The sequence below is a fragment of the Schistocerca serialis genome, chromosome 5 (assembly GCF_023864345.2).
Source record: "Schistocerca serialis cubense isolate TAMUIC-IGC-003099 chromosome 5, iqSchSeri2.2, whole genome shotgun sequence".
In the NCBI taxonomy this organism is placed as follows: domain Eukaryota; kingdom Metazoa; phylum Arthropoda; class Insecta; order Orthoptera; family Acrididae; genus Schistocerca; species Schistocerca serialis.
The window spans coordinates 451,552,573-451,578,893 of record NC_064642.1 but is presented as its reverse complement, the minus strand read 5'-3'; the positions used below and the strand labels follow the sequence as shown (position 1 = coordinate 451,578,893).

The 26,321-nt window shown below is 38.4% G+C and overlaps 1 protein-coding gene across 3 annotated transcripts in view; it reads left to right on the top strand.

Moving 5' to 3' along the window:
* The window catches only part of LOC126482380 (uncharacterized), a 91,706-nt gene that overhangs the window by 25,011 nt on the left and 40,374 nt on the right, over window positions 1-26,321 (top strand). For all 3 annotated transcript variants that reach the window (XM_050106480.1, XM_050106479.1, XM_050106478.1), the window contains exons 3-5: window positions 10,963-11,171; window positions 14,985-15,059; window positions 15,168-15,320. In XM_050106480.1, the coding sequence (XP_049962437.1) occupies window positions 10,963-11,171; window positions 14,985-15,059; window positions 15,168-15,320 (437 nt within the window). The remainder of the gene's footprint in view (window positions 1-10,962; window positions 11,172-14,984; window positions 15,060-15,167; window positions 15,321-26,321) is intronic.

Genomic DNA, 26,321 nt, shown 5'->3' with positions numbered 1-26,321 from the left:
ACAAATTTAATAGCTGAAAACCTAGTGTTGCTGGAAAGAAGCTGGATCAAAACAGATATGAACAAGTGTTGCAAAAAGCTGAATATAATATATGTTAGCTTTTCACGTAACTAATTAATAATGGCCAGGAAATGGAGAATATTATAGTGACTGGCTAGTATTATAGTGAGTGTCAGATTACCACAGCTCCTCACAGAATTTTTCTACCCGTTTGTGTTTTATGTACGTAATATCCAATGCTATCTATTGCCATCACAAACTCATTTTCAGCTTATATGATACTGAGAAGTCCTTGGTCTAAAACAAATGATGGAAGGAGTAATGATAACCACACAATGTCTAGTAGAGAAATTGAGTGCTGGTGGCCACATAAACAAGATTGAATACCTTGCTGAGCTTTTGGAGAATCTCTTCCTTCAAAGCTAACTAGTAGATCACCTTCACTCCATTCACTAATCTATTTATTTATTTGATATTGCAGATGAGGCAAAATGCACTTATGAGTACAAATTTTTACTAACTAGCATTTTCCAAATTATAATTTTGCATCTTTTTCATTTTAAATTACAGTTTTGTTTACATCATTTATGCTATATGTACTTCTACATGTAAGTTACATCTCTTTTTGTTACAATAATTGCATATCAATTTGTCTTAAACTGCTGTGCACGTTAAGTCATTCATACTGTAGTAACAATTTTCTTTAAAAAAATTTGAAGAGTTCTTTTTGAAACTATTTTTATTGTTTACCTCTCTCAAGTTTGAAGGTATTTCTTCTAAAGCTTTTGGTCCAGCGTATGATGGCTTTGATTTGTGTTTCATGGTGTTGCGTTTGGGCTCTAGAAGAAGTTCCAATTTCTTGTGTCATGACTGTGTTGTGTCTTGTTATATAAAGTATTGGGATTATATATGAATTTCATCCAGCGTGTAAGTTTGTATAGGTATATGCTGGGTAATGTTTGTATCATAAGAGTTTTAAATGCTGGCTTTCATGATTCTTGCCATCCAAGTTTGGCTGTAGTACATATTGCTCTTTTTTTTGCAATTTTAATACTCAATTAATGTTTGTTTTGGAGGTGCTTCCCCAAGAAATCATGCCATAACTTAACGTGGAATGGATTAGTACATTAGTACTTCCATAATATTTGTGCCTTTTAGGTTGGTGAATTTGTGCAGCACACATAGATCTGAACTGAGCTTTCCACTTACATAGTGTGTTTATCCCAGTTTATATTTTTGTTGGTTATTATTCCAAGGAATTTGTGTATTTGGAGTTTTTGCTGTGCACTCACCTATGTAGATGCTGATGCCTTCATTGTGTTTGTTTTTCTTTTCTTGAAACTTGACAAAGCGTTTTAGTGATGTTATGCAAATTTAATTCTATAATTCTTCGGATCTTTATTTACGTCTATGTTGACTTTTATCTCTAGATTTTCTGTGTCTTTATCCTTGAACAGTATAACTGTGTGATCTGCATAAGGAACTGTACTGCCAGAATCTGATTTGGGTTGTGATTTGTGTATAAAATAAAAATGTTAACAAATTTCTCTTCTTCAGAAACGCTTTTCTTGCCATTGCCAGTCTACATTTTATATCCTCCCTACTTTGACCATCATCAGTTATTTTGGTCCCCAAATCGCAAAACTCCTTTACTAATTTAAGTGTCTCATTTCCTAATCTAATTCCCTCAGCATCACCCGACTTAATTCGACTACATTCCATTATCCTCGTTTTGCTTTTGTTGATGTTCATCTTATATCCTCCTTTCAAGACACTGTCCATTCCGTTCAACTGCTCTTCGAAGTCCTTTGCTGTCTCTGACAGAATTACAATGTAATTGGCGAACTTCAAAGTTTTTATTTCTTCTCCATGGATTTTAATACCCACTCCGAATTTTTCTTTTGTTTCCTTTACTGCTTGCTCAATATACAGATTGAATAACATCGTGGAGAGGCTACAACCCTGTCTCACTCCCTTCCCAACCACTGCTTCCCTTTCATGCCCCTCGACACTTATAACTGCCATCTGGTTTCTGTACAAATTGTAAATAGCCTTTCGCTCCCTGTATTTTACTCCTGCCACCTTCAGAATTTGAAAGAGAGTATTCCAATCAACATTGTCAAAAGCTTTCTCTAAGTCTACAAATGCTAGAAACGGAGGTTTGCCTTTCCTTAATCTTTCTTCTAAGATAAGTTGTAAGGTCAGTATTGCCTCACGTGTTCTAACATTTCTACGGATTCCAAACTGATCTTCCCCGAGGTCAGCTTCTACCAGTTTTTCCATTTGTCTGTAAAGAATTCGCATTAATATTTTGCAGCTGTGACTTATTAAACTGATAGTTTGGTAATTTTCACATCTGTCAACACCTGCTTTCTTTGGGATTTGAATTATTATATTCTTCTTGAAATCTGAGGGTATTTCGCCTGTCTCATACATCTTGCTCACCAGATGGTAGAGTTTTGTCAGGACTGGCTCTCCCAAGGCAGTCAGTAATTCTAATGGAATGTTGTCTACTCCCGGGGCCTTGTTTCATCGCAGGTCATTCAGTGCTCTGTCAAACTCGTAGTATCGTATCTCCCATTTCATCTTCATCTACATCCTCTTCTATTTCCATAATATTGTCCTCAAGTACATTGCCCTTGTATAGACCCTCTATATACTCCTTCCACCTTTCTGCTTTCCCTTCTTTGCTTAGAACTGGGGTTCCATCTGAGCTCTTGATATTCATACAAGTGGTTCTCTTTTCTCCAAAGGTCTCTTTAATTTTCCTGTAGGCAGTATCTATCTTAACCCTAGTGAGATAAGCCTCTACATCCTTACATTTGTCCTCTAGCCATGCCTGCTTAGCCATTTTGCACTTCCTGTCGATCTCATTTTTGAGATGTTTGTATTCCTTTTTGCCTGCTTCATTTACTGCACTTTTATATTTTCTTCTTTCATCAATTAAATTCAATATTTATTTTGTCACCCAAGGATTTCTACTAGCCCTCGTCTTTTTACCTACTTGATCCTCTGCTGCCTTCACTACTTAATTCCTCAGAGCTACCCATTCTTCTTCTACTGTATTTCTTTCCCCCATTCCTGTCAATTGTTCCCTTATGCTGTCCCTGAAACTCTGTACAACCTCTGGTTTAGTCAGTTTATCCAGGCCCCATTTCCTTATATTCCCACCTTTTTGCAGTTTCTTCAGTTTTAATCTACAGTTCATAACCAATAGATTGTGGTCAGTCCACATCTGCCCCTGGAAATGTCTTACAATTTAAAACCTGGATCCTAAATCTCTGTCTTACCATTATATAATCTATCTGATACCTTCTAGTATCTCCATGATTCTTCCATGTATACAACCTTCTTTCAAGATTCTTGAACCAGGTGTTAGCTATGATTAAGTAATGCTCTGTGCAAAATTCTACCAGATGGCTTCCTCTTTCATTTCTTAGCCCCAATCCATATTCACCTACTATGTTTCCTTCTCTCCCTTTTCCTACTGTCGAATTCCAGTCACCCATGACTATTAAATTTTCGTCTCCCTTCACTACCTGAATAATTTCTTTTATCTCATCATACATTTCATCAATTTCTTCATCATCTGCAGAGCTAGTTGGCATATAAACTTGTAGTACTGTGGTAGACGTGTCTTATCTTGGCCACAGTAATGTGTTCACTATGCTGTTTGTAGTAGCTTACCTGCACTCCTATTTTTTTTTATTCATTATTAAACCTACTCTTGCATTACCCCTATTTGATTTTGTATTTATAATCCTGTATTCACCTGACCAAAAGTCTTGTTCCTCCTGCCATCGAGCTTCACTAATTCCCACTATATCTAACTTTAACCTATCCATTTCCCTTTTTAAATTTTCTAACCTACCTGCCCAATTAAGGGATCTGACATTCCACGCTCTGATCTGTAGAACCCCAGTATTCTTTCTCCAGGTAACGACATCCTCTTGAGTAGTCCCTGCTCGGAGATCCAAATGGGGGACTATTTTACCTCCGGAATATTTTACCCAAGAGGACGCCATCATAATTTAACCATACAGTAAAGCTGCATGCTCTCAGGAAAAATTACGGCTGTAGTTTCCCTTGCTTTCAGCCATTCACAGTACTAGCACAGCAAGGCCGTTTTGGTTAGTGTTACAGGGCCAGATCAGTCAATCATCCAGACTGTTGCCCCTGCAACTACTGAAAAGGCTGCTGCCCCTCTTCAGGAACCACACGTTTGTCTGGCCTCTCAACAGATACCCCTCTGTTGTGTTACACCTATGGTACGGCCATCTGTATTGCTGAGACACGCAAGTCTCCCCACCAACGGCAAGGTCCATGGTTCTTTGTGAGGGGGGGGGGGGGGGGTGTTTATCAATAAAGCAACAATTTTACCAGCTGTCAGTAGAACTCTTTTTGACATCATCTCCAAACTAATGTGATTCTTCAATTTCTCCAGGCGAATTTTGTGACTAAATAAATCTTGAGTGAACAGCCTGGTATGAGTGTGCATAGGACACAGTATTTCGGCAATTGACCACGTTCCCGAAATATTGTGTCCTATGCACACTCATAGCAGGCTGTTCACCCAAGATTTATTTCGTCATCTCCACACTAGTCTACCCTGTGGAAGCCTCTTCATCTCTGAATAACAACTGCAACCCACATCCATTTCATCTTGCTTACTGTACTAAATATTTGATAAGGCAAATATCTGAAACTGAGAAACATATTACTAGAATAAAAAATCCTCTTCAATGGCCGGTTTATTCTTATTTATTGCACAACTGGTTTCAAAGTCTGAAGCTTCATTGTCAGATTTCACCAAATAATTGTTGTTGTGGTCTTCAGTCCTGAGACTGGTTTGATGCAGCTCTCCATGCTAATGTACCCTGTGCAAGCTCCTTCATCTCCCAGTACCTACTGCAACCTACATCCTTCTGAATCTGCTTAGTATATTCATCTCTTGGTCTCCCTCTACGATTTTTACCCTCCACGCTGCCCTCCAATGCTAAATTTGTGATCCCTTGATGCCTCAGGACATGTCCTACCAACCGATCCCTTCTTCTAGTCAAGTTGTGCCACAAACTTCTCTTCTCCCCAATCCTATTCAATACCTCCTCATTAGTTATGTGATCTACCCATCTAATCTTCAGCATTCTTCTGTAGCACCACATTTCGAAAGCTTCTATTCTCTTCTTGTCTAAACTATTTATTGTCCATGTTTCACTTCCATACATGGCTACATTCCATACAAATACTTTCAGAAACAACTTCCTGACACTTAAATCTATACTCGATGTTAACAAATTTCTCTTCTTCAGAAACGCTTTTCTTGTCATTGCCAGTCTACATTATCCACATTCATTCACTTTGGAAAAGTTATCTGATATCTGATTTTCTCATAATATATGCGGTGACAGCTTGTCGACGCCAAAGTATTTTCTAGTGCATATATTCTTTGAAATAATATAGATGCATATATGCATTCTCCATGGTTGTTAGAGTGGTAACTAGGACAGCTTCTGGAGTATCTGTTGAGGGATTGACGTGTTTCTGAGAGATACATATTCTGCTGTTCTTCTCGCTAAAGCGAGCCAATTAACATTTGTGCCGCTAGCGGTTTGTTTTGAAGAGAAAGAGATTGTAAAAGGAAAATAATTAAGGCGTGGAATCACCGGAGATCTGGACATGTAATGGAGATGGATTTAATACACGATTTCCTCCATAAATAAGGTTTGTTACTTTTTTGTTCTGGAGTGAATGAACGAATGAGTTTTTTCTGAATCATTTGTTGATCACGTTGGCCCTGTAATTAGTGGGGAAGTTTCAGCTGTGCCAAAGAGAGCCTGCAATCACTGAGTCTGTTAAATCGTCCAAAAAAGCTTCGTACAAATCTGGAATTTGCAATCTTTCGTAAAAGGAACAAATTGTCCAAACGATTGATTCTCCTGACTGACTGCAGTGTTTTAACAGTAATAATAAATGTAAAGATCTCTTACAGCAAGCCAGCCGCTGATTACCAAGACGAAGGACTCCACCAAAGATTCTATTTGGCTGATCCTTTTATCACTATATCACGTAATGAAATCTTATATTAAAAACTATACATAGATAAAGGAGAGAAAGAGAGAGAGCGAATAAAAATAGAGATAATACTTTCGCCTGTCTTATCACGGATCAGCCAAGAACTGGGAGGGCCTTACTTTACTGTATAGACTTATGTGTGAAGGTGAAGGGATCTTAAAGACAACAGATACACGTCTGTACAGACAAGACATTACACAGAGATAGCGTCTAGCTGCATTGATCATCTATTCTTAGATTAAAGAGACGGCAACTTATTATCCGAACATTAAAATGTTAAAAAGGCTCCCATAGCACTCCAGCTGCACACGCCTCACACCATTACAGAGCATCCACCAGCTTGAACAGTCCCCTGATGACATGCAGGGTCTATGGATTCATGAGGTTGTTTTCATACCCATACATGACCATCCGCTTGATACAATTTGAAACGCGACTTGTCGGACCAGGCAACATATTTCCAGTCATCAACATTCCAGTGTCGGTGTTGACAGGCCCAGGTGAGGCGTAAAACTTTGTGTCATGCAGTCATCGAGGGTACATGAGTGGGCCTTCAGCTCAGAAGCCCATATCAATGATGGTTTTTTTTTAGTGGTTCGCATGCTGACACTTATTGATGGCCCAGCTTTGACATCTGCAGCAATTTGCAGAAGGGTTGCACTTGTGTCAAGTTGAATGATTCTCTTCTGTCATCATTGCTCCCATCTTGCAGAATCTTTTCCAGCTGCAGTGATGTCTTGAGATTTGATGTTTTACCATATTCCTGATATTCATGGTACACTCGTGAAATTGTACGGGAAACTCCCGACTTCATCACTGCCTCGGAGATGCTGTGTCCCATTGCTCACGCGCCGACTATAAAACAACATTCAAATTCACTTAAATCTTGATAACCTGCCGTTGTAGCAGTGGTAACCAATCTAACAAATGCGTCAGACACTTGTCTTATATAGGCGTTGCCGACTGCAGTGCCATATTCTGCCTGTTTACATATCTCTGTATTTTATTATGCATGCATATACCAGTTTCTTTGGTGCTTCAGTGTTTGAGGTGAGAGGCAATGCATTCAATCTTTTAAAATCCTACTTAATGAACAGGCAACATAAAGTAGAAATAACAGATGAGGAAAGAAATAAATACTACTCAGACATGGGTATGACCCATAACTGCATGCCACACGGTAGCTCCTAGGGTCACTGCTGTACTTGATATATGTTAATGATAGACAGGAGGAAATTAAACAAAAATAAATACTATTTGTGGGTGATAAAAGCATTTAAATTAAGGGGAATGGTTCTAGAAGAAGCTACACTGTAAGTTGTAAGTGTATTATGCAATTATGCGGACTAGAAAATTAGTTTCGAAATAATAAACTGATAATAAATTACAGAAAAACAAACATCATGAGCTTTAAAAATATTCGACCAAAAGATAATGAGTTAGTGTTAAAAATCAAGGAACATGTACTTGAACAACCACCACGTGCAAAATTTCTGGGTCTTCACCTTGATGATAAATCAATATAGACAGTGCACATCAGCAGTATAAACAGTAAAATTAATTCAGGCTGCTCTGCACTACCAAAGTTAGCCCAAACTGTAAAGATATAAGTCCTCAAAATGTTTTACTTTGCGTACTTTGAATCAATAATTTTATTTGGAAGAAAACTAACACTAGCTCTGTACATATGAAGGAGTTACTCATTATATAGAAAAGGGCTATATGAATAATAACCAGTGAAAAACAACGAACAAGCTGCAAATCAAAATTTAAGCTGGTAAACAAATGTAAGGGAAATAGTCACATTGTGTTGAAAATTGTTATTGCATAATCAAAATGTAAAGGCCTGTATGTAATGATAGAACGTGTATCAATTAAAAACATCAGATGCCCAAATAAATAAATAAACTTCCCTCCAACCATGGTCTTTTGCTCATTTTATCTGGCAGCCCCTAATAACCTGTCAAGAATGCGTCATCTTCAAACTGGCCTCATCTCCATTCCCCAGATTCCTTCCTAGTGAATCTAAAAGTACCTTTATGGAATAAACAGCTATTCATGACCTTAAAACTAGTTCTTCCTTATCATCCATGTACAAAGTCTCCACTGTGATGATAATGAAACACAGTGTGTTTGTGGATGAGGGTATTTGTCAGTGTTCCTATATGTCTGCTTTGAAAGTTCATCACTATTATCCCGCCCCAGAAGACCAACAGGACCTCGAGCAGATCTTCAGGACATTAAATATGTCTCATAATCTTTTGCCTTAATCGACTCCCTCTTCACCTGCTTATACAATTACCTTTCACTTGCTTCCAATGTTCCAGAAACCCAACATCGTTAGTAGACCCACTTCCTTCATTAGATAATGCCTCTAACTAATTTCTGCAGTCTCTCTTCCTATGTCCACATTTCCTGTCCCATTAACAACAGACTTGCTTGTGACTATGGATGTTATGTCACTGTACAGTCTTCATCAGTGTCCATCACTTTGCTGTCTTTCCTATCATCTTCAGGGAACCAAAGTCAGTACTGCTTCCCTAATCCTTTTTGCCAATCACATTCTCATCCATAATTATTTCTTCTTGGAAAGCCATAGGCACCTACATGGCACGATGGGATCTAACTTGTTGATGAGCCACCTATATAAATCCTGTTTATGCACTCAGCACCTGAAACCTCTTATAGTTAAGATTCGTTGATGATATCTTTATGATCTGTGACTGTAACGAGGATATCTTCATTTATTTCATCCAGAATCTCTACATTTATATTTTGCTCATAAGAATAAACCTGACATAAACAAACACAAATGCGATGATTGGTCAGCAGCCGTGTCTCCCATACACTGGTGGTGTTCCGCTCTTGGAAGTAGTTACTGGAACTAATGCACGAAGCTTTGTGACACATCACTGCCGAATGATGCCGAAATGTAGAACAACATGTCATAAAAGAGCAGGAGGAATTGTGGATTTTTTTTGTGGCTTGGGATTTTGTTGCCTCGTTATCAAAATAGTGGTACAGAAATGTATTTCTCAGAGTCCGATATGGAAGGAGTTCAGAGATCACCAGACGATTGACTTCAATACTTTGAGTGACTTCAATATTTAACTACATGGTGAAATCCCAGCAGTGCTCTTTTACGCCACGCATAGCTCATGCAGAAAAATTATTCTTGTTTAAGTCAGGAATTTTCATTACTCTTGTTTTTAATGACAATAATGTGTTAGCTAACATCGAAAGCATGTTATGTTTTCTGTCCGGTCACCTAAGAAGCATATCACTGAGTTTTACCACATATTATTTCCTTCTTTTTAAATATTAAATGACATTTAAAGCTATACTGTTCTCTGTTCATCTCTTTTTATGTCTTTACTTTAACTGCTCACATCACTGCAGGTTAGCTGGATCACTTGCCTGACCAGTGCTGTCCAAGTTATATGCACCGGTAAAGCTGTTGCTCACTATTATTGTTGAGTTGATGTATGCACAACGAAAACGTATAGTCATTATTGTACTTGACTGTATTCGAGGCAGCTTGGCTTCTGCTCCATGTGAAATGAATTCCAACCAGATTCCAGCAAACACGGAAGAATACATAATGTAATGTTTACATTAGGTTTATTTTTATGTTGAATGAAGTATACTACCAAATCCATCATTCCTGTCTCTGTTCAACCAAAAGGCAGCAGCTTGGAGTTAGCATTGCTGATGCTCAATCAATGGTATCTGATTTCAATTCCCAGCCAGGTTGGTGCTTTTCTTCACTCAGTACTGCGTGTGTGTGTTGTGTCCTCATCATTATTTCATCATCATTGATGCACAGGTCACCGGTGGCCACTCTCTGCAGAAGGGACTCCTGACCGAAAATGCTATATGCACAATTCATTTTTTGTATCAAACCAAAGAGCTATTTCTCTAGCTGCCAAACTCTACATCTTTCAAAACTCAGATTTTTACCCCCTTCTACTCACATTTATTTTCCATTTAGCTGGTTAGAAGTGTACTTTTGTGATATCACTTTCTTATGAACATCAAAAGTTGGCTGAAGGTCAGACATGAGTCATAAACCATCATGTTATTGCACTCATTTTGATATTTCCTGTAATTGCTTTTAACTCTTAGCTTTGGCAGTGGTCTGGGCACTACCCTACTATTTCTGTACATACCATGGTAAAATACCTTATCGTCTCATGCTGGAGTGGTACTTGAACCACAGACATTTGCCTTTCATGGGAAAATGCTCTACCGACTGAGCGACCCAAGCATGACTCATGACCCTAGCCACCTTATTTACAGTTAGTGACACTGTTCTCTTCAAACTTGTTCTGAGATGAGGTCCTTATGACCTTACAGTTTGGTCCATTAATCCTCCTGCGACCAATAAACAGTCTTGTCGCCACCCCCACATACTGGATGGGATTCGTGTCTGTTGCAGAGGGAGGCAAGCCTAGAAGTGCAAATTCATTCCGTTCTGTAGACCAGAACTACACTATCGGTGATGTCTTCACTGGAGATTGTTCCTACTGAAAACAGCTTGCTCCCTCAGTAATTACTGTAGTGTTAATAAATATCAGTTTTAGTATTTGTCTTATCATCATTATAATTTATTATTTTTATCATATTTTGGGTGTGTATGGGGAGAGGGGGGGGGGGGGGAGGGGGGGTGCAGGCACACAACAGCTTGCTCCCTCAGTAATTACTGAAGTGCTAATAAATATCAGTTTTAATGATTCCCCTATCATCATTATAATTTATCATTTTTATCATGTTTTGTGTGTGTATGTGGGGGAGGGGGGGAGGTGCAGGAATGCATATGCGCATGCTATTATCTGTAAAATAAAATATAATTTGTAAAAAAATATTTTGTCACAATTGTTTTTATTTCAGCAACTTCCCCAAAGTACAAAAATACTAACTATGTACCAAGAGTACCATCAACCCTCTCTGTAAATGCTGTGGATGTCATGGTACAAACAACATGCTGCCCCTCTTCACCAACTGTTTCCACAATCACTCTTACCCCTGGTCGTACAAGGGATATAGACCAAGACATGGCTGCCCTCAGGCTCTCGCGACAAGATAATCCTTTCTTACAGGTGAGAATTAGTTTTATATTCCAATTTAAGTTGCTTTATAACATTAAATGAATACTAGATGTATGAATTAGTGTGAATGTCATGTTTTAGTACTTTGTACCAGTGTGGATTCCCCTCCCAGTAAGATGAGAACTTAATTGAAAGCGTTCATTTCAAATATGAGCTTGTGAACTAGGACAGTACTTCATATTGAAGTACATGATACTTTGTAACCATGGATTTGCAGTTATCTCACAAACGATTTTTTTTTCAGACCAATATTCACTAGAATGTTCTGTTTCTGTTGTGTTCTTTAACCCATACCAGTTTTTTATGATATACTCTGTATATCCCAAACTGGAGGAAGGAACAAAAAGGACAGGTATGATGGTATTATGATAGATGTTAATCTGTCATTTGCTTACTGACAATTCTGCTTGTATGGAATGACACAGTTTCTTGAATTGATACTTGGCATCCATAGCATATCAATTATTTTTATTTCCACGTGGATTTATGCTAAATAGTGAACTTACAGTGGGCCTCAAATGAGTTACTGTCCTGGACACCTTCGCTGCAGACAAAAAGACAAAAGGTCCAGAAGAGTTGTTGGAAGGGTCCCTTTCCGGAAATCCAGTGTAACCTAAAATTTCTTTAATAGCTAGGTCCTTCTCATAACAATTGGGTCAGTCTCATCCTCCCTCCCCCCCCCCCCCTTTCTAAAACCTTGCAAAGTTGAATGACATCAACCTCCTCAGACATATCCTTGTGAGTAGTTACTATGCTCCCTCTAAGAAGAAATGAGAGTGGTGAGAGTGATGAAGAGGTGAAATGTACAAATAAGGAGGGACGGTGTGGGACTTCAAGACTTGTTTATGTTCTTGTGTGATGCTAAATCCTTTATGAGATGAGTTGCCTTTTTTCATGCCATTTTAGTATACTATGAGATTCATTTAAAAAGTACAAACATTAATTTCTGTATTTCTGTGCGACTCACAGTTTTACTTCTGTGACTGCATGTTACTTGGAAAATATTGTTCAGCCATTTTTACGGTAAATACCTGTTTGGAAAGTCACTTTACGTAATGTATCAGTTAGATGCATTTATTATGCAAAATGTGACTGTGTTAAGGCTGTTGGTTTGACCTGTAAATCAGAAAAGCTTGTCTGTTTTCTGCCTCTGACAGTCACGTTGTTATATAAATGACAAGGTACCATCTTTTTTGCAAAGATACAGAATGGGTGGCCAGAACGTCCTTTTAGGAGGTGAAATACATACTGCTGATAAACACATAAAAAATCTGTACCTAACCTCCTTAACTATTAGTTCCTTCGTCAGGAAAGAAAGAGGGTACAGACTGGAGAAAGTTGGAAAAGAGGGTGGTTCACCCAAACTCCAGCTTAAGAATGACCCACATGTTGTGACATTGAGGAGGGCCAAGGATGAAAAGGGATCTGTTCAGAGAGTAGGAAGTCAAATATGATACTTCTTGAGCGAATTACAGCCTATAGCTTGGTCTGCATTCTCAGTGGGTGTAGATGTGTTAGCTTTGGTGTACTTGATGATTATACTATTGAACCCATCCCCTCCCCATATCCTGCAGCAGCTGCCCCTCCATCTTCCGTTTGAATCAAAACATATATGTTGATTCTGTATTGTTTTTCTTGAAACATGCTATTATTTAAAAGTTCACTATAGCCTACAGAGAAAACACAAGCTTTTGTTGTGGAGTAAGTGGTTCACCTGTCATACAATACAGCTGTGATGGCTCATGTTCCTCTATTGGTAGTAGAGGCCATTTGACAAGTGTAGCACTTCGTGTGGAAATGATAGAGATGTCTTCAGAATCAGGTTTTCACTCTGCAGCAGAGTGTATGCTGATATGAAAATTTTTGGCAAATTGAAACTATGTGTCAGACTGAGACTCAAACTTGGGATCTTTGCCTTTCGCGGGCAAGTGCTCTACCAACTTAGCTACTCAAGCACAACTCATGACCCACCTTCACAGCTTTAATTCTGCCAATACTGCATCTTCTGCTTTCCAGACTTCACACATGCTCTCCTGCAAACCTTGCAAAAGTAGCGCTCCTGGAAGAAAGGATGTTGTGGAGACGTGGCTTAGCCACAGCCTGGAAGATGCTTCTGTAGGGAAATTTTCACTCTGCTGTGAGGCACAAATGCAAAACTGTTGCCTTAAGCAAGCAAGTGCTCTACTGACTGACAAGCACAACCACGACCCATTGTCACAGGTTAATTTCTTCCAGTACCTCGTCTCCTCATCTCCTACCTTCCAAACTTCACAGAAGTTCTCCTGTGAAACATGCTGGACTAGCACTCCTGCAAGAAAGGATATTGTGGCCACAACCTGGGAGATGTTTCCAGTTCACTGGCAGAAATAAAGTTGTGAAGATGGGTTGCGAGTTGTTTTTGGGTAGCTCAGTCTGTAGAGCACTTACCTGTGAAATGCGAAGGTCGCAAGTTCGAGTCAGTCCGGCACACAGTTTTAATCTGCCAGGAAGTTTGGTAATATCTTCTTTGTCATATTTGTGAGGGAGTTAGTATGCAGTTTTAAATAAATAATTACATACTTCAAAACGATGGAAAGTCCAGGATGGTGTAACAACTGCTCCAGCCCTGTTCCCAACCCCCTCACCTCATGGCCCATATTCCTGCTCTTTGCAAGAGACTTATATGCAAGACCTGTACTATACCCCCCCCCCCCCCCCCCATTACCACCTACTCCATTCCTGCTGTCACTGGCACCTACTACCTCATTAAACTCCAGTCAAGAGACAGTTGGGCCACCCAGTTGCTGTACATGCCACCCAATATGATATGCTTCGCTTTAATGACTGCTTCACAGCTTATGCCATGTGGATTCTCCCTTCCAACCTGCCAACTCCAGCTTTTCTGAATTGCACAGGTGGGAACTCTCCCTACAAAATATCCTCCATTTCTGTAACTCCCCTGGCCTAAATCTTTGCTAGCCCTGTCTCACACCTACCTACCCCTTTTCCTTTCTCCCACTCCAGTTCTACCCATGCCTATCCTGCCACTGCACCTGCAAGCCTTTTCCCCTTTGACACTACCTGCCACACCTCCCCTGCTCGACACAGCTTTGTGACACTGTACATAACAGATTTGTCCTGTTCCCACCAAGTCCCTGCACACACTACTGGATAGCATGGGCATCTTCCACCTGTACCCTGCTATCCCTCCTCCAGGCCTCATGCCTCCTTCATACTCGCATCACCCCTGATTGCTGCTATGTCAGATGCAGTCGCAGTCAGGCTCTAGCGTCCTGAAATGGTGGTCACGTGTATGTGAGTTGTGCTTCTCTCTCTCTCTCTCTCTCTCTCTCTCTCTCTCTCTCTCTCTGTGTGTGTGTGTGTGTGTGTGTGTGTGTGTGTGTGTGTGTTTCCACGACAGAGGAAGGACTTCATCTGAAAGGTTTACTATTTTAGCAGTTGTTTTTCTTGTGCCTGTCTGCCACTCGGTGCCTATATTATCCTGTACATATTGTAGTTATATAATTCATGTTATTCAATTTTTCATGGCACTATAAATATTGAAATTGAAGTTTACTATGTGAAAATACTGTGGAAAGTAGTAGTTAAGTGGTGGCTCAGTTTCTCATGTACTTCGTCTAACACTGAATTATGATTGTGAGTTGATTTTAAAGATGCTGTACATATTTATAAGCACAAAGATTGTAAGTGATCATTTCAGTAGTGAAAACTCAAATAGTTTATGGTGGTGCCTGTTTTCCACTTAAGTTTGAGTTGTGGATAATTTCACAGGTTATGTGTTTAACACTTATTCCTCCGCTTTAGGTACTTGCCAGCAGAGAAAGTTTGGTGGATAGTGTAGAAGAATCAGAATCTGATGATGCTAACTTAATGTCACAGGTAAGTCAGAGACAAGCAGAAACCAGCCATAAAGTTGTGAGTCTTGTGTCTTTATGAGACTCTGTGCCTATCTCTATTACTTTTTATTTTAATATCACATTTTTTTAGGAGTTTCCAGCAGACTTGGATGTAGATCCTCTAACATTGCCAGAAATTCATGAACACATGATACGTAGCCCTCCACCAGTGTCCTGGCCAAAGTCACCAAATTTTAAAGTATTTCGCTTCCCCTTGCAGTCAAGTGATGATGAATCTAGTCAGGTATGTACAAATTTAGAAAAACTTGTTTGATAGTAACAGTTAAAGATTTGCACAATTGCTTTTTTTTTTTTTTAGGAATATCAGAAGACAAAACTGAACCAAAGATTATAAATTTATATTTGTTTTTTATTGTATATAGTATTAACACAGTGGTGAATTTTCAGGCAAACCCACTTAAGCTTAGTGATATTTTATGACAACAGTAAGTTCTGAGAAATTCTAAATATGTCAGTTGTATTAGTGTTCAGCCTTTAATCTTAAAGGTTTTCAGCAACTTAGCAGTTAATGTACAGATTACTTAAAAAAAAAAACTATTGGTGTCAGCCACTGTTTCTCTTTTGCAGCTAAAAAATTGAATGATCAGTTTGCTGTAGAAATTAACTTACAAGCATGCCTATACAAAGCCACTTACACAGTAAGGAACACAAGCTCACTCTGTGTTTAATAGTTCGTCATGCGGATAATATAGGTATGTGATGGATTTGATACCTTCTTTGGAAATTGTCACAATACAAGATATGTGGCAAAATAAAAAATAATTTGTAAGAAACATGCCTTATCCATGGCCTGATGCCCATGGAAATAAAATGACCATGGGTGTTAATTTACACAGTTTTAACTACAATGTTCACAGTCCAAATCATCAGATATGTTGTGTCTGCCAGTCTAATTTCAGAGCATTTCCATAGTTTACAGTTTACAAAATTCAGGTGGGCTGAATTTTTTGCAGTGATTTCCATTAGCAAATTCAGTTCATTGTTAGAAAACTCATCAACCTTTATATGTTTGTCCATTGTAGCAACAGTGTTAATACATCTCAGAGTTCCATCTTCATTAGTAATAAAATGTACTTCCATTTTGTGTGGATATGCATCTGTTCTACACGTGTACAGTTCATGTCTTACCAGTACCTCTCTTAACTTGCTACGTACAACTGCCACTCACCAACTAAAGAACAATATTGCAACTGCTTTCTCTTAAGTGACAATAATTCTCATAATTATCATTTAAAACTAGTATTTCACATTACATTTGGTGGGCACCATGACTGCTGTATTTAACACTGATGAGTCTAAACAGGAGATGCTACCAGATGTTCAGTTGTTTTTGGCAGTCAAGTCATTGGGGTTTGTCTCCTAGCGGAGAGAACATTTTTCAGTGCAAAGAGGTAATCAATTCTAAAGACACTGTTATATAAGAAGCTGATCCTCCTTGGTAGACAAAAAGGGTTAGAACACTGTTGCAGAAACAACGAAACAAACATGCCAAATTTAAAGAGACGCAAAATCCCCAAGATTGGCGATCTTTTACAGAAGCTCGAAGTTTAGTGTGGACTTCTATGTGAGATGCCTACAACAATTTCCACAACAAAACTTTGTCTCGAAACCTGGCAGAAAATCCAAAGAGATTCTGATCGTATGTGAAGTATGTTAGTGGCATGAAACAATCAATGCCTTCTCTGCATGATAGCAATGGAGGTACTATCGAAGACAGTGCTGCAAAAGCAGAGTTACTAAACACAGCCTTCCGAAATGCCCTCACATAAGAACACGAAGTAAACATTCCAGAATTTGAATCGAGAACAGCTGTCAACGTGAGTAACGTAGAAGTAAGTATCCTTGGAGTAGTGAAGCAACTTAAATCACTTAATAAAAGCAAGTCATCTGGTCCAGACTGTATACTAATTAGGTTCCTTTTGAAGTATGCTGCTGCATTAGCTCCGTACTTAACAATCATATACTATCATTCGCTCAACGAAAGATCCGTACCCAGAGATTGGAAAGTTGCACAGGTCACACAAATATTCAAGACAGGTAGTAGGAGTACTCCACCAAATTACAGGCCCATATCGTTAATGTCGATATGCAGCAGGATTTTAGAACATATATTGTGTTCTAACATTATGAATTACCTCGAAGAAAATGGTCTATTGAGACACAGTCAACATGGGTTTAGGAAACATCATTCCTGTGAAACACAACTAGGTCTTTATTCACATGAAGTGTTGAGTGCTGTTGACAAGGGATTTCAGATCGATTCCGTATTTCTGGATTTCTGGAAGGCTTTTGACACTACCCCACAAGCTGCTCATAGTGAAATTGCGTGCTTATGGAATATCGTCCCAGTTATGTAACTGGATTTGTGATTTCCTGTCAGATAGGTCACAGTTCATAGTAATTGACGGAAAGTCATCGAGTAAAACAGAAGTGATTTCTGGCATTCCCCAAGATAGTGTTATGGGCCCTTTGCTCTTCCTTACCAACATAAGGGTTTTTGGAGACAATCTGAGCAGCCCTCTTCGGTTGTTTGCAGGTGACACTGTCATTTATCGACTAATAGTCATCAGAAGGAAAAAAAAAAAAAAACTGCGAAACGATTTAGAAAAGATATCTGAATGGTGCGAAAAGTGGCAGTTGACTCTAAATAATGAAAAGCGTGAGGTCATCCACATGAGTGCTAAAAGGAACTCGTTAAACTTTGGTTACATGATAAATCAGTCTAATCTAAAAGCTGTAAATTCAACTAAATACCTAGGTATTACAATTACAAACGACTTAAATTTGAAGGAACACATAGAAAATTTTGTGGGGAAGTCTAACCAAAGACTGCGTTTTATTGGCAGGACACTTAGAAAATGTAACAGATCTACTAAGGAGACTGCTTACACTATGCTTGTCCATCCTCTTTTAGAATACTGCTGTGCGGTGTGGGATCCTTACCAGGTAGGACTGACGGAGTACATCGAAAAAGTTCAAAGAAAGGCAGCACGTTTTGTATTATCATGAAATATGGGAGAGAGTGTCACAGAAATGATACAGGATTTGGGCTGGACATCAGTAAAAGAAAGGCATTTTTCGTTGCGCCGGAATCTTCTCACGAAATTCCAATCACAAACTTTCTCCTCCGAATGCGAAAATATTTTGTTGCCACTGACCTACATAGGGAGGAACGATCACCAAGATAAAATAAGGGAAATCAGAACTCGTACAGAAAGATATAGGTGTTCATTCTTTCCGCGCGTTATACGAGATTGGAATAATAGAGAATTATGAAGGTGGTTCGATGAACCCTCTGCCAGGCACTTAAATGTGATTTGCAGAGTATCCATCTAGATGTAGATGTGTGACACTCTTATGATGGCTGTGGAGGAAAACTCTATTTTGCCAGTTGTTGCATAGGGGAATCTAGGAGAAATGGAGAAGCAAAAACACTGGCCAAAGAGGTATCCAAATCACTCACAGTGACAAAATATGCCATAGCCTCACATGCGGTCATTTCACTTTTGAGGAAGAATATCATGTGCCAATGGGAAATTGAGCAGATGGTGGTACAAAATGTTTAGCGCTAAAGAATATCCTACCAGCTACGCAGATGGACGGGCATAATCCTAAAAAGACAGTGTGGAACTCTGCCTGTAAAGTGCATTACTTCCAGCAGCAAGAGGTCCCACTGGTTTTCAGTGCTTACAATGTACAGTTTTTGGTGCCACATATTTTAACTAACTATGCTTTATATAATGACAAGGGCATCCTTTTCATTTCCATGAGACTTGTACTTCATTTTAACCAAAATGTGACTAGTGCAATGTGCAGTGTGTATTTAAAAATATGTGAGATGGGGAGTGAAAAAGGAACTCTTGTTGAAAATTTTTGATTTTGAGGTTTGATTTAGGTTCAGCAATAAATTCTGAGCTATTAGTGTCTTTAAATTTGAGTAAGTTGTGGCAGGTTGAATATTGGTGTTTTAATATAATGTGTTTTAAAGTTTCACTTTATTACCATTGTTTAATTTGTCACATTTAAGAATCTAATTCTGCATATATATTACCGTTCAAATATCTTTTGTCAAATGGTAAAGACTTCTTTAAGTTAACATTACACATTAAGTGGTTAACCCCTTTTGGCCTGTAGCACATTATAATGCACAAAAATTTAAAACCAAATAAATTGCCCCCAAATTGAGAAAAATTAGTGTACCTTCCACATTTATTTATTTACTTACTTTTTTTTTAGCTACAGATTGGTAACATTTATAACTCGCATATAAAAAGGGACTACTTCTCTTGTTTGGCAATATTGTATTTACAGAATATTCTTCTTTTGTACAAACCTACTCGGAACTCTTAAAATGACTACAAAATTTAGGAGATACTTTTTGTGAAACATTACATACACAGCTGTGATATTTAGGAAAGATGCCTCTTGTTAGGCCAATGTTATTTCCACATAATAACAAGGGGTTCTTTTTCAGAAGACTGACATCAGTTGCTTTAAATGACGTTATTGATTCCTACTGGATTCAAACAATGTGCAATTCAATACACAATGAAGTAAATTGCTACAGTAAACAAAAAAAGAAAATATATATTTTAAACTATGCAAACGCCAATAATATTGACAATGGAGGAAAAGATAGATTGCTACTTACCATACAGATGACAGTTAAGTTGCAGACAGACACATTTAAAAGACACTACACAGAAGCTTTCAGCCACAGCCTTCATCAGAACAAGAAAGAGAAACACACAATTCATTCACACCTCATGCGCCCGCCGAAGTGGCTGTGTGATTCTAGGCGCTACAGTCTGGAGCCACTACGGTCGCAGGTTCGAATCCTGCCTCTGGCATGGATGTGTGTGATGTCCTTAGGTTAGTTAGGTTTAATTAGTTCTAAGTTCTAGGCAACTGATGACCTTAGAAGTTAAGTCGCATAGTGCCCAGAGTCATCGTGAACACCTCATGCACACATGACCGCCAACTCCGGCAGTTCAGACCAGATTTTATTGTGGTCCATGCTGCCAGAGTTGGCGGTCATGTGTGCTTGCTTGTGTGAATGAATGGAATGTGTTTCGCTTTCTTGTTCTGACGAAGGCTGTGGCCAACAACTTGGGTGTAAGTGTCTTTTAATTGCCCTGTCCGCAACTTAATGTGTCATCTTTACGGTAAATATATATTTTAGACATTATAAAACATTTTTGCTCGTACTGAAAATTTTACCTCCCAGGCAAGAGGTTCCTTTCCACTTTCCATCTCACATATTATGATGTGTCAAGCCTGTTTTTTAAATTGTAAATGCTTTATTTTTGAAAGAGGCTAGAAATGGGCAAACTCATTCATCTTTGATAATTCATTCACTGGTGTGATTGTTCCTGCTTGGGAACTGTTCATTTCTACTTGCTCATCATGCCTTTTTTATCTAATTGAGCATGCTATTTTGATTTTGCACCGCTCATTTCTAAATGGAATGGAGGCCAACTGAAGTGGGGTTGGAGTAGTAGAAATTCTCAGAAAACATCACAGTCACTGCAAACCATGCTCAGAGAGGCCAGAGCAGGCTGAACAGAAGTATAGGTTATGGAACCTCTTTATGAACCGGTATGGACCACCCCAGTTGTCATTCACTTTTGAGGGAATCTTGTAGTTGTAGCAAGTACAATGCCTTCATTTATAGAATATGATATATATTTGCGATGTCATTACCAGGATGAAATAACTGGAAGTAAACTGTCATGTATCAAACATTAACAGCTTTGTTTTGCAATTTGTGGCTGTGAAAATTAACTACACATCGAAGTGCCATATTAATGGTGTGGGAAGTGGAGATTTGTTTTGAAAAATCACGACTTTCAACACAGGGGCTGAGAAACTGCACACTAAAATCAGAAACTTTGTATTAGTAGCAATGGCAACTATAGTATGCTGTAAGATCGTTGGAACTTCATATGTGAAAGGAAGCAAGACATACTTTTTTTTCCGTTCTTCCCAGAATGTTGCTAGATGACACATCACACGTCATTGCTTTGAAGATCTTTACAACAACCAGTTTCGATCACTCAACAGTCGAACAGTTGAAGTGAGCCCCAAGGTTCATGATGGAATCAATCATCAATTATTTTAGAAAGAGAATTCCTGAATGAGCACAGGCAGCCATTAAATAAGATGAGAGTGAAATGAATATAAATTCTACAATTCAGTTAACTATGTATTAATGTAGTTAAAATGTAAATTTTACTCATGAATATATTTGAAAAGAAAAGAGAAAATATCCACTACTTATGACGGGAAAGGAGTGGAAGAGTTCTCCATGAAATTTATGCTGAATGACTTTTTAGTTAAATTGTTAGTTTCTGTCACAGCAGCATAATGATTGTTGGAGATGCATGGATTATGATTGAAATTTTTTTTTAAAAAGGTACCTTCTATTTACTTTGTAGATATAAGGCACATGAGAGGATTCTGTTGATAGATTTTTAATTAATTGTGAACTTTCTTCTCGAAGAACCATCTCCTGCAGTATCTTTCCATCCTGTAAAAGGATCAAAGGATCCATCACTCAAGACGGGTAGTAAAAGTCACTTGTGTATTGAAAACATTTGTGCTCTGTGATGAAGTTGAATTATGACCACAAGAACAGACAGCAGTTTGTTCTATTTGTATTTTCCTTACCACTATGTATGTTGAAGCATGATTCTGCGCCACTTCAGGAGCCAGAGCAACATTTTTGAATTTCAGAATTCTTTCAGAGGTGAGAAAAGTAATGAGACTGATTTTTTTTTTTCAAATAAAAGTATTGTCCTCTTCAAGGTAGTTCCCTCTGGCACCTATGCACTAGCAGAGTCATTGTTCCCAGTCTTGTTTGCAGCATTGAAAGGCTTCAACTGGTAAGGCCTTTAACATATTGGTCACATTCTTTTGAATGTTCTCCAGAGTCCCAAAATGACATCCTTCTGAGACATTTTTCAATTTGGGAAAAGAAAAAAAGTCACAAGGACTCATTATCAGGTGAATAAGGGTGCTGTGGAATAACAGAAATGTCTTTTGAGGTCAAAAATTCCATGGTGGAAGGGTGGAAGTGGTCATGTGACATTAGGCATTGCCGTGGTGCAGCATCCATATGTCTGCTGTGTCTGTGGTCTCAATCGATTCACCCTTTTCCTGTGCCTTTCAAGCCTTTCTAAAACACTTGGTTGACAGTTTGTCATGGAGGAACAAATTCTTTGTACACGATACATTTAAGGCCAAAAAAGCGAATCAGCATTGTTTTGATCTTTGATTTGAGGTTCTTTCAGTTGAGGGGAGGTCTCAGTGTTCCACTCCTCATTTTGCTGCTTTGTTTTGGGATCATACTCAGAAACCCAGGATTCGTCACCTGTGATCATGTGACTGAACCATTCGTAGTCATCAGCAGCTCTATCAAGAAAATGAGTGCACACATTTCTTTGAGTGTCCTTCTGCTCAGAGGTTTTTGGCACCATTTTGGCACTAATTGTTTGCATGTGCAAATCTTCAGTCAAAATTTGATGTATGGTGAAGGTATTTAACAGGTCACACAACATTTTTATTGTTAAAGGTCAGTTTAATCTCACAAGAACATGCACATATTTGATGTTTCTGTCTGTTTTTGAAGTTGGAGATCTCTCTGAGCAAAGTTCATCTTCAGCGTGTTCTTGGCCTTGCAAAAATGGTTTGCGACAGTGAGAAAGTTGTGCTCTTGATAAGGAATGTTTCCCATAGGCCTCTTTCAACTTTTCCAAGGCCACACTCATGGATTCCCCCAGATTAAGACAAAACTAAATGGCATAACATTGCTCAAAATTCCACTGTTCCTCTTTCGTAACACACAACAAAAACACAACTTCACTGATGGAGCTCTGAGAAATCATGTGATGGCTGTACAGAGCTGTAACTCGGACTGGGTGTCTAGAAGGGATGACTTCATTGGTCTACACAAGTAGAACAACACCGTGTTGCCAGATCGCTCACAGTGTTGTCAGTCTCATTACATTTCTCACGCACCTCATGTAGTGTCGTCAATGGTGATGTCTCAAGTGTGGCTTTATAAAAACTGAAAAAGTCATTTATGGTCCCTGTTCCTTATTCTGTCACATAAGTCTTCTAAAGCAAAGATGAAATCTACACCAAATCGTGAAGCTAAACCAACAGACGGAAATACACAGGTATTCAAGTAGAAATCGATGAAATACCAAAAATTATGAGTAATGGTACTGAACAATTTGTTTCTAATAAAATTAGAATACCTTTAAATAGATTTGATTTCAGTGACAGTGACAGTGGCCTGCGAATAAAGATTTTGTCAATGCTGCACACTCAGTTACTAAAGTAAAAGTTATAAATTGTTTGATTGAGACAGATGTCAAGGTAATGGAACACTTCCTTAAAGAGAAAAGGGAGGGGGGCTATGTATACTTCAGGTGTGTCTGAGTGTACCCATAAGGTCTCAGGGCAAAAGAAAAGTCACTTAATCGAAGAATATTTTTAAAAGAATGCCTGATATTCTCATCATATTTGCTTCACACTATTAGTAAATAGTAGGTTCATAGGTTGTATTATTAAAGCCAATGGAGCAATACGGTAGTACTAATTAATTTGAAAGTAACAAAGTGTACCTGTGAACAATATTTTTTTATGTGAAAAGTAAATATGATTTTATACTATTCTACAATTTTTCAAATGGAGAAGCACCCCGTTCCCCTTTTCCTGATGACACAAAGGAAGCAAACTAGGGTCCAGCAGGCAGCACAGAGAAATAGCCATACTTGGAGGAAAACAAAAAAAATAGGTGCCTACCTAAGTGTCATGTTTTATTTTTGGAAGAAATGCAAAAATCAGAAATTTTATATAAACTATCTTACATTACCGTTTAATAAAAAAAAATGATGAAAAGTTACCTTAAAAACTAATCATTAAATTGAGCAGATGAAACGTAAAAAAACCAACGAGGAGGGCGGGGAAAGAAATGGCTTGTAATAAGCAAGTGCTGTACTGTTGATACAAACGATGAAGAGATAACCTGATTTCTCTGTTTGTTGCACAAAAAAATGCATGTATTATGTAAGCTTAAGTTTTTTTAATTATAGAAAGGTTATAAATTAATGAGCACCATTCAAACATAGAGAAACTAATCATTAATTGAAGCGTGTGCATGAATAACGCTGTACAGCACATTTAGACATTTTGTAGAGTTGCATAAAGTAATGTTGTATACGGCAATCTGCGTCACCTGCTGCAATAGTTAATCTGTTTACCATCCGAGGGCAGCACTAGACACTGATTGGAGAGATGCAGTTTTTGCACCTCTCGATGAACAATGCTGTATGTTACAAGAATGGCAGAGTGTAGCAAGATGATGTCTACTGCAAGTTATTTGAATGTGCAAATAACACGTGGTGAAGGAAAACGTAACTTCAGCAGTTGGCAGGTCATTATAAGAGAAAAAGACTTTGTGATGCTGGATTGGAACAAAAGTTATGAAAGGGAAAGGTAGTTCCTGCAAAGCACCTTCCAACGCAAGTGAATGGAAGAAGTTTTGTAAAAAGGTGTATGTCTATAAAGTAGCACATGTGTCCCGAACAGTGGCATATGTGCCATGTAGAGTACATTGCTCTACATTATGTGCCACTTTCTGAAAACATTACTGTAAAAACATGTGACGTGAATGAAATTAACTAAAGTTCCGTTGTTATCATCGATGAAAAAATATAATACACACTCCGAGCACTGCTATATTATTAAAAGAGAATGTGAAATATGATAAATTCAGTTGAATATTAGGTAGTAATATTGACTTAATGATTCAGGATCATGTATGCTATTTAGAAGTGTGTTCAAAAGAAGGAGGCAAGGACATAAATCTGGAAATTACGTTAAAGCTGTACGAAGAATATCATGCCTTGACATGTGATGAGCAGTCCATTTGCTTGATAAACTCCTTGGAAAATAGGCGTCCCAGCCAGATGAAAGGAAGGTAAGACAGACGATACTTCACGGAAACAAGTTATTTTCAAATACAGAGCCCAGTCAGAAGAAATGGGTCAAAAAACATTGCTTCACATATTCTGAATCACCCATCAACAAATACAGACTCTTCAACATAAACTGAAAGGTGGAATTACCACTCCTAAAGTCAGCTGAGGAAAACATTTTAGTAGGTCAGTTTCCATATCAAGTGATGACAGAGCTCTGATTCGGGAACACATTTCATGTTTCCCGAAGCAAATGAACCATTACAGCAGGAATAAATCCTCCAAAGAATGTTTGTACCCCAATCTCCACCTCTGCACAGAATGTATTGATTGTTTATGATCGCAGCTTCAGATGAAATAGAAATGCACAACATCGAAGTTGAGAGTCAGTTGTGTCACGCAAAAGCAGACCAAGCATACAAAGTGCTAAAAAATGATACAGATTTGGCTAAAATCAACAACAATACACATGTTATATGTGCTGACCTACAACAGGTTTTACTTTGTCCTATATTGACGCATTCCAAGATATTCTGCCAGAGACTACTGTTGTCATATAATTTCACAGCTCATGATGTCGGTACTGGAAACAACATGGTAAGTTTGTGGGATGAATCCACCGCATGGAGAGATTCAGCCAAAATAGTTTCCTGTCTGCTTAAATTTCTGACACTTGAGGAAGGTATGGAACACAAACTGATTGTATAGTCTGACCACTGTATCGGGCAGAACAATAACTGGAGAGTTTTAATGCTTTATTTCTAACTGGTCAGCTGCAAGTACTTCACAGAAATACATAAAAAGTTTTTATGGTCGATTCACAGTTTTGTACCTTGAGACAGGAATTTCACAATCTACATCTACATTTATACTCCACAAGCCACCCAACGGTTATAGTTCCTTTAGAAAGGAAGCTCAGCACTGCTTAGGCCTTTGTTGGTACTTCAAAACAGACCATTCAGAAGATGATGGAAGACTTAAAGGGTGCAGGATCCGTTGAGCTGGTTTTCAAAATACAACCTTCTTTGAAAATTACTGGTGTGGTCTGGTTGAAGCTATGTAGTGAAGATCCTTGAGGCATAAGTGTATGTCTTAATCACAATGTGCTTTGTCCATGGGAAAGACTTTGTATTGTGAAACATGGTTGTGAACATGAAGTAAAAAAATTTGCATTGCGTTCTGGTTTTCGGTCACTGTACAGTGGGGCGGGGTGGGGGGGGGCACTGAAACTTCGTAAG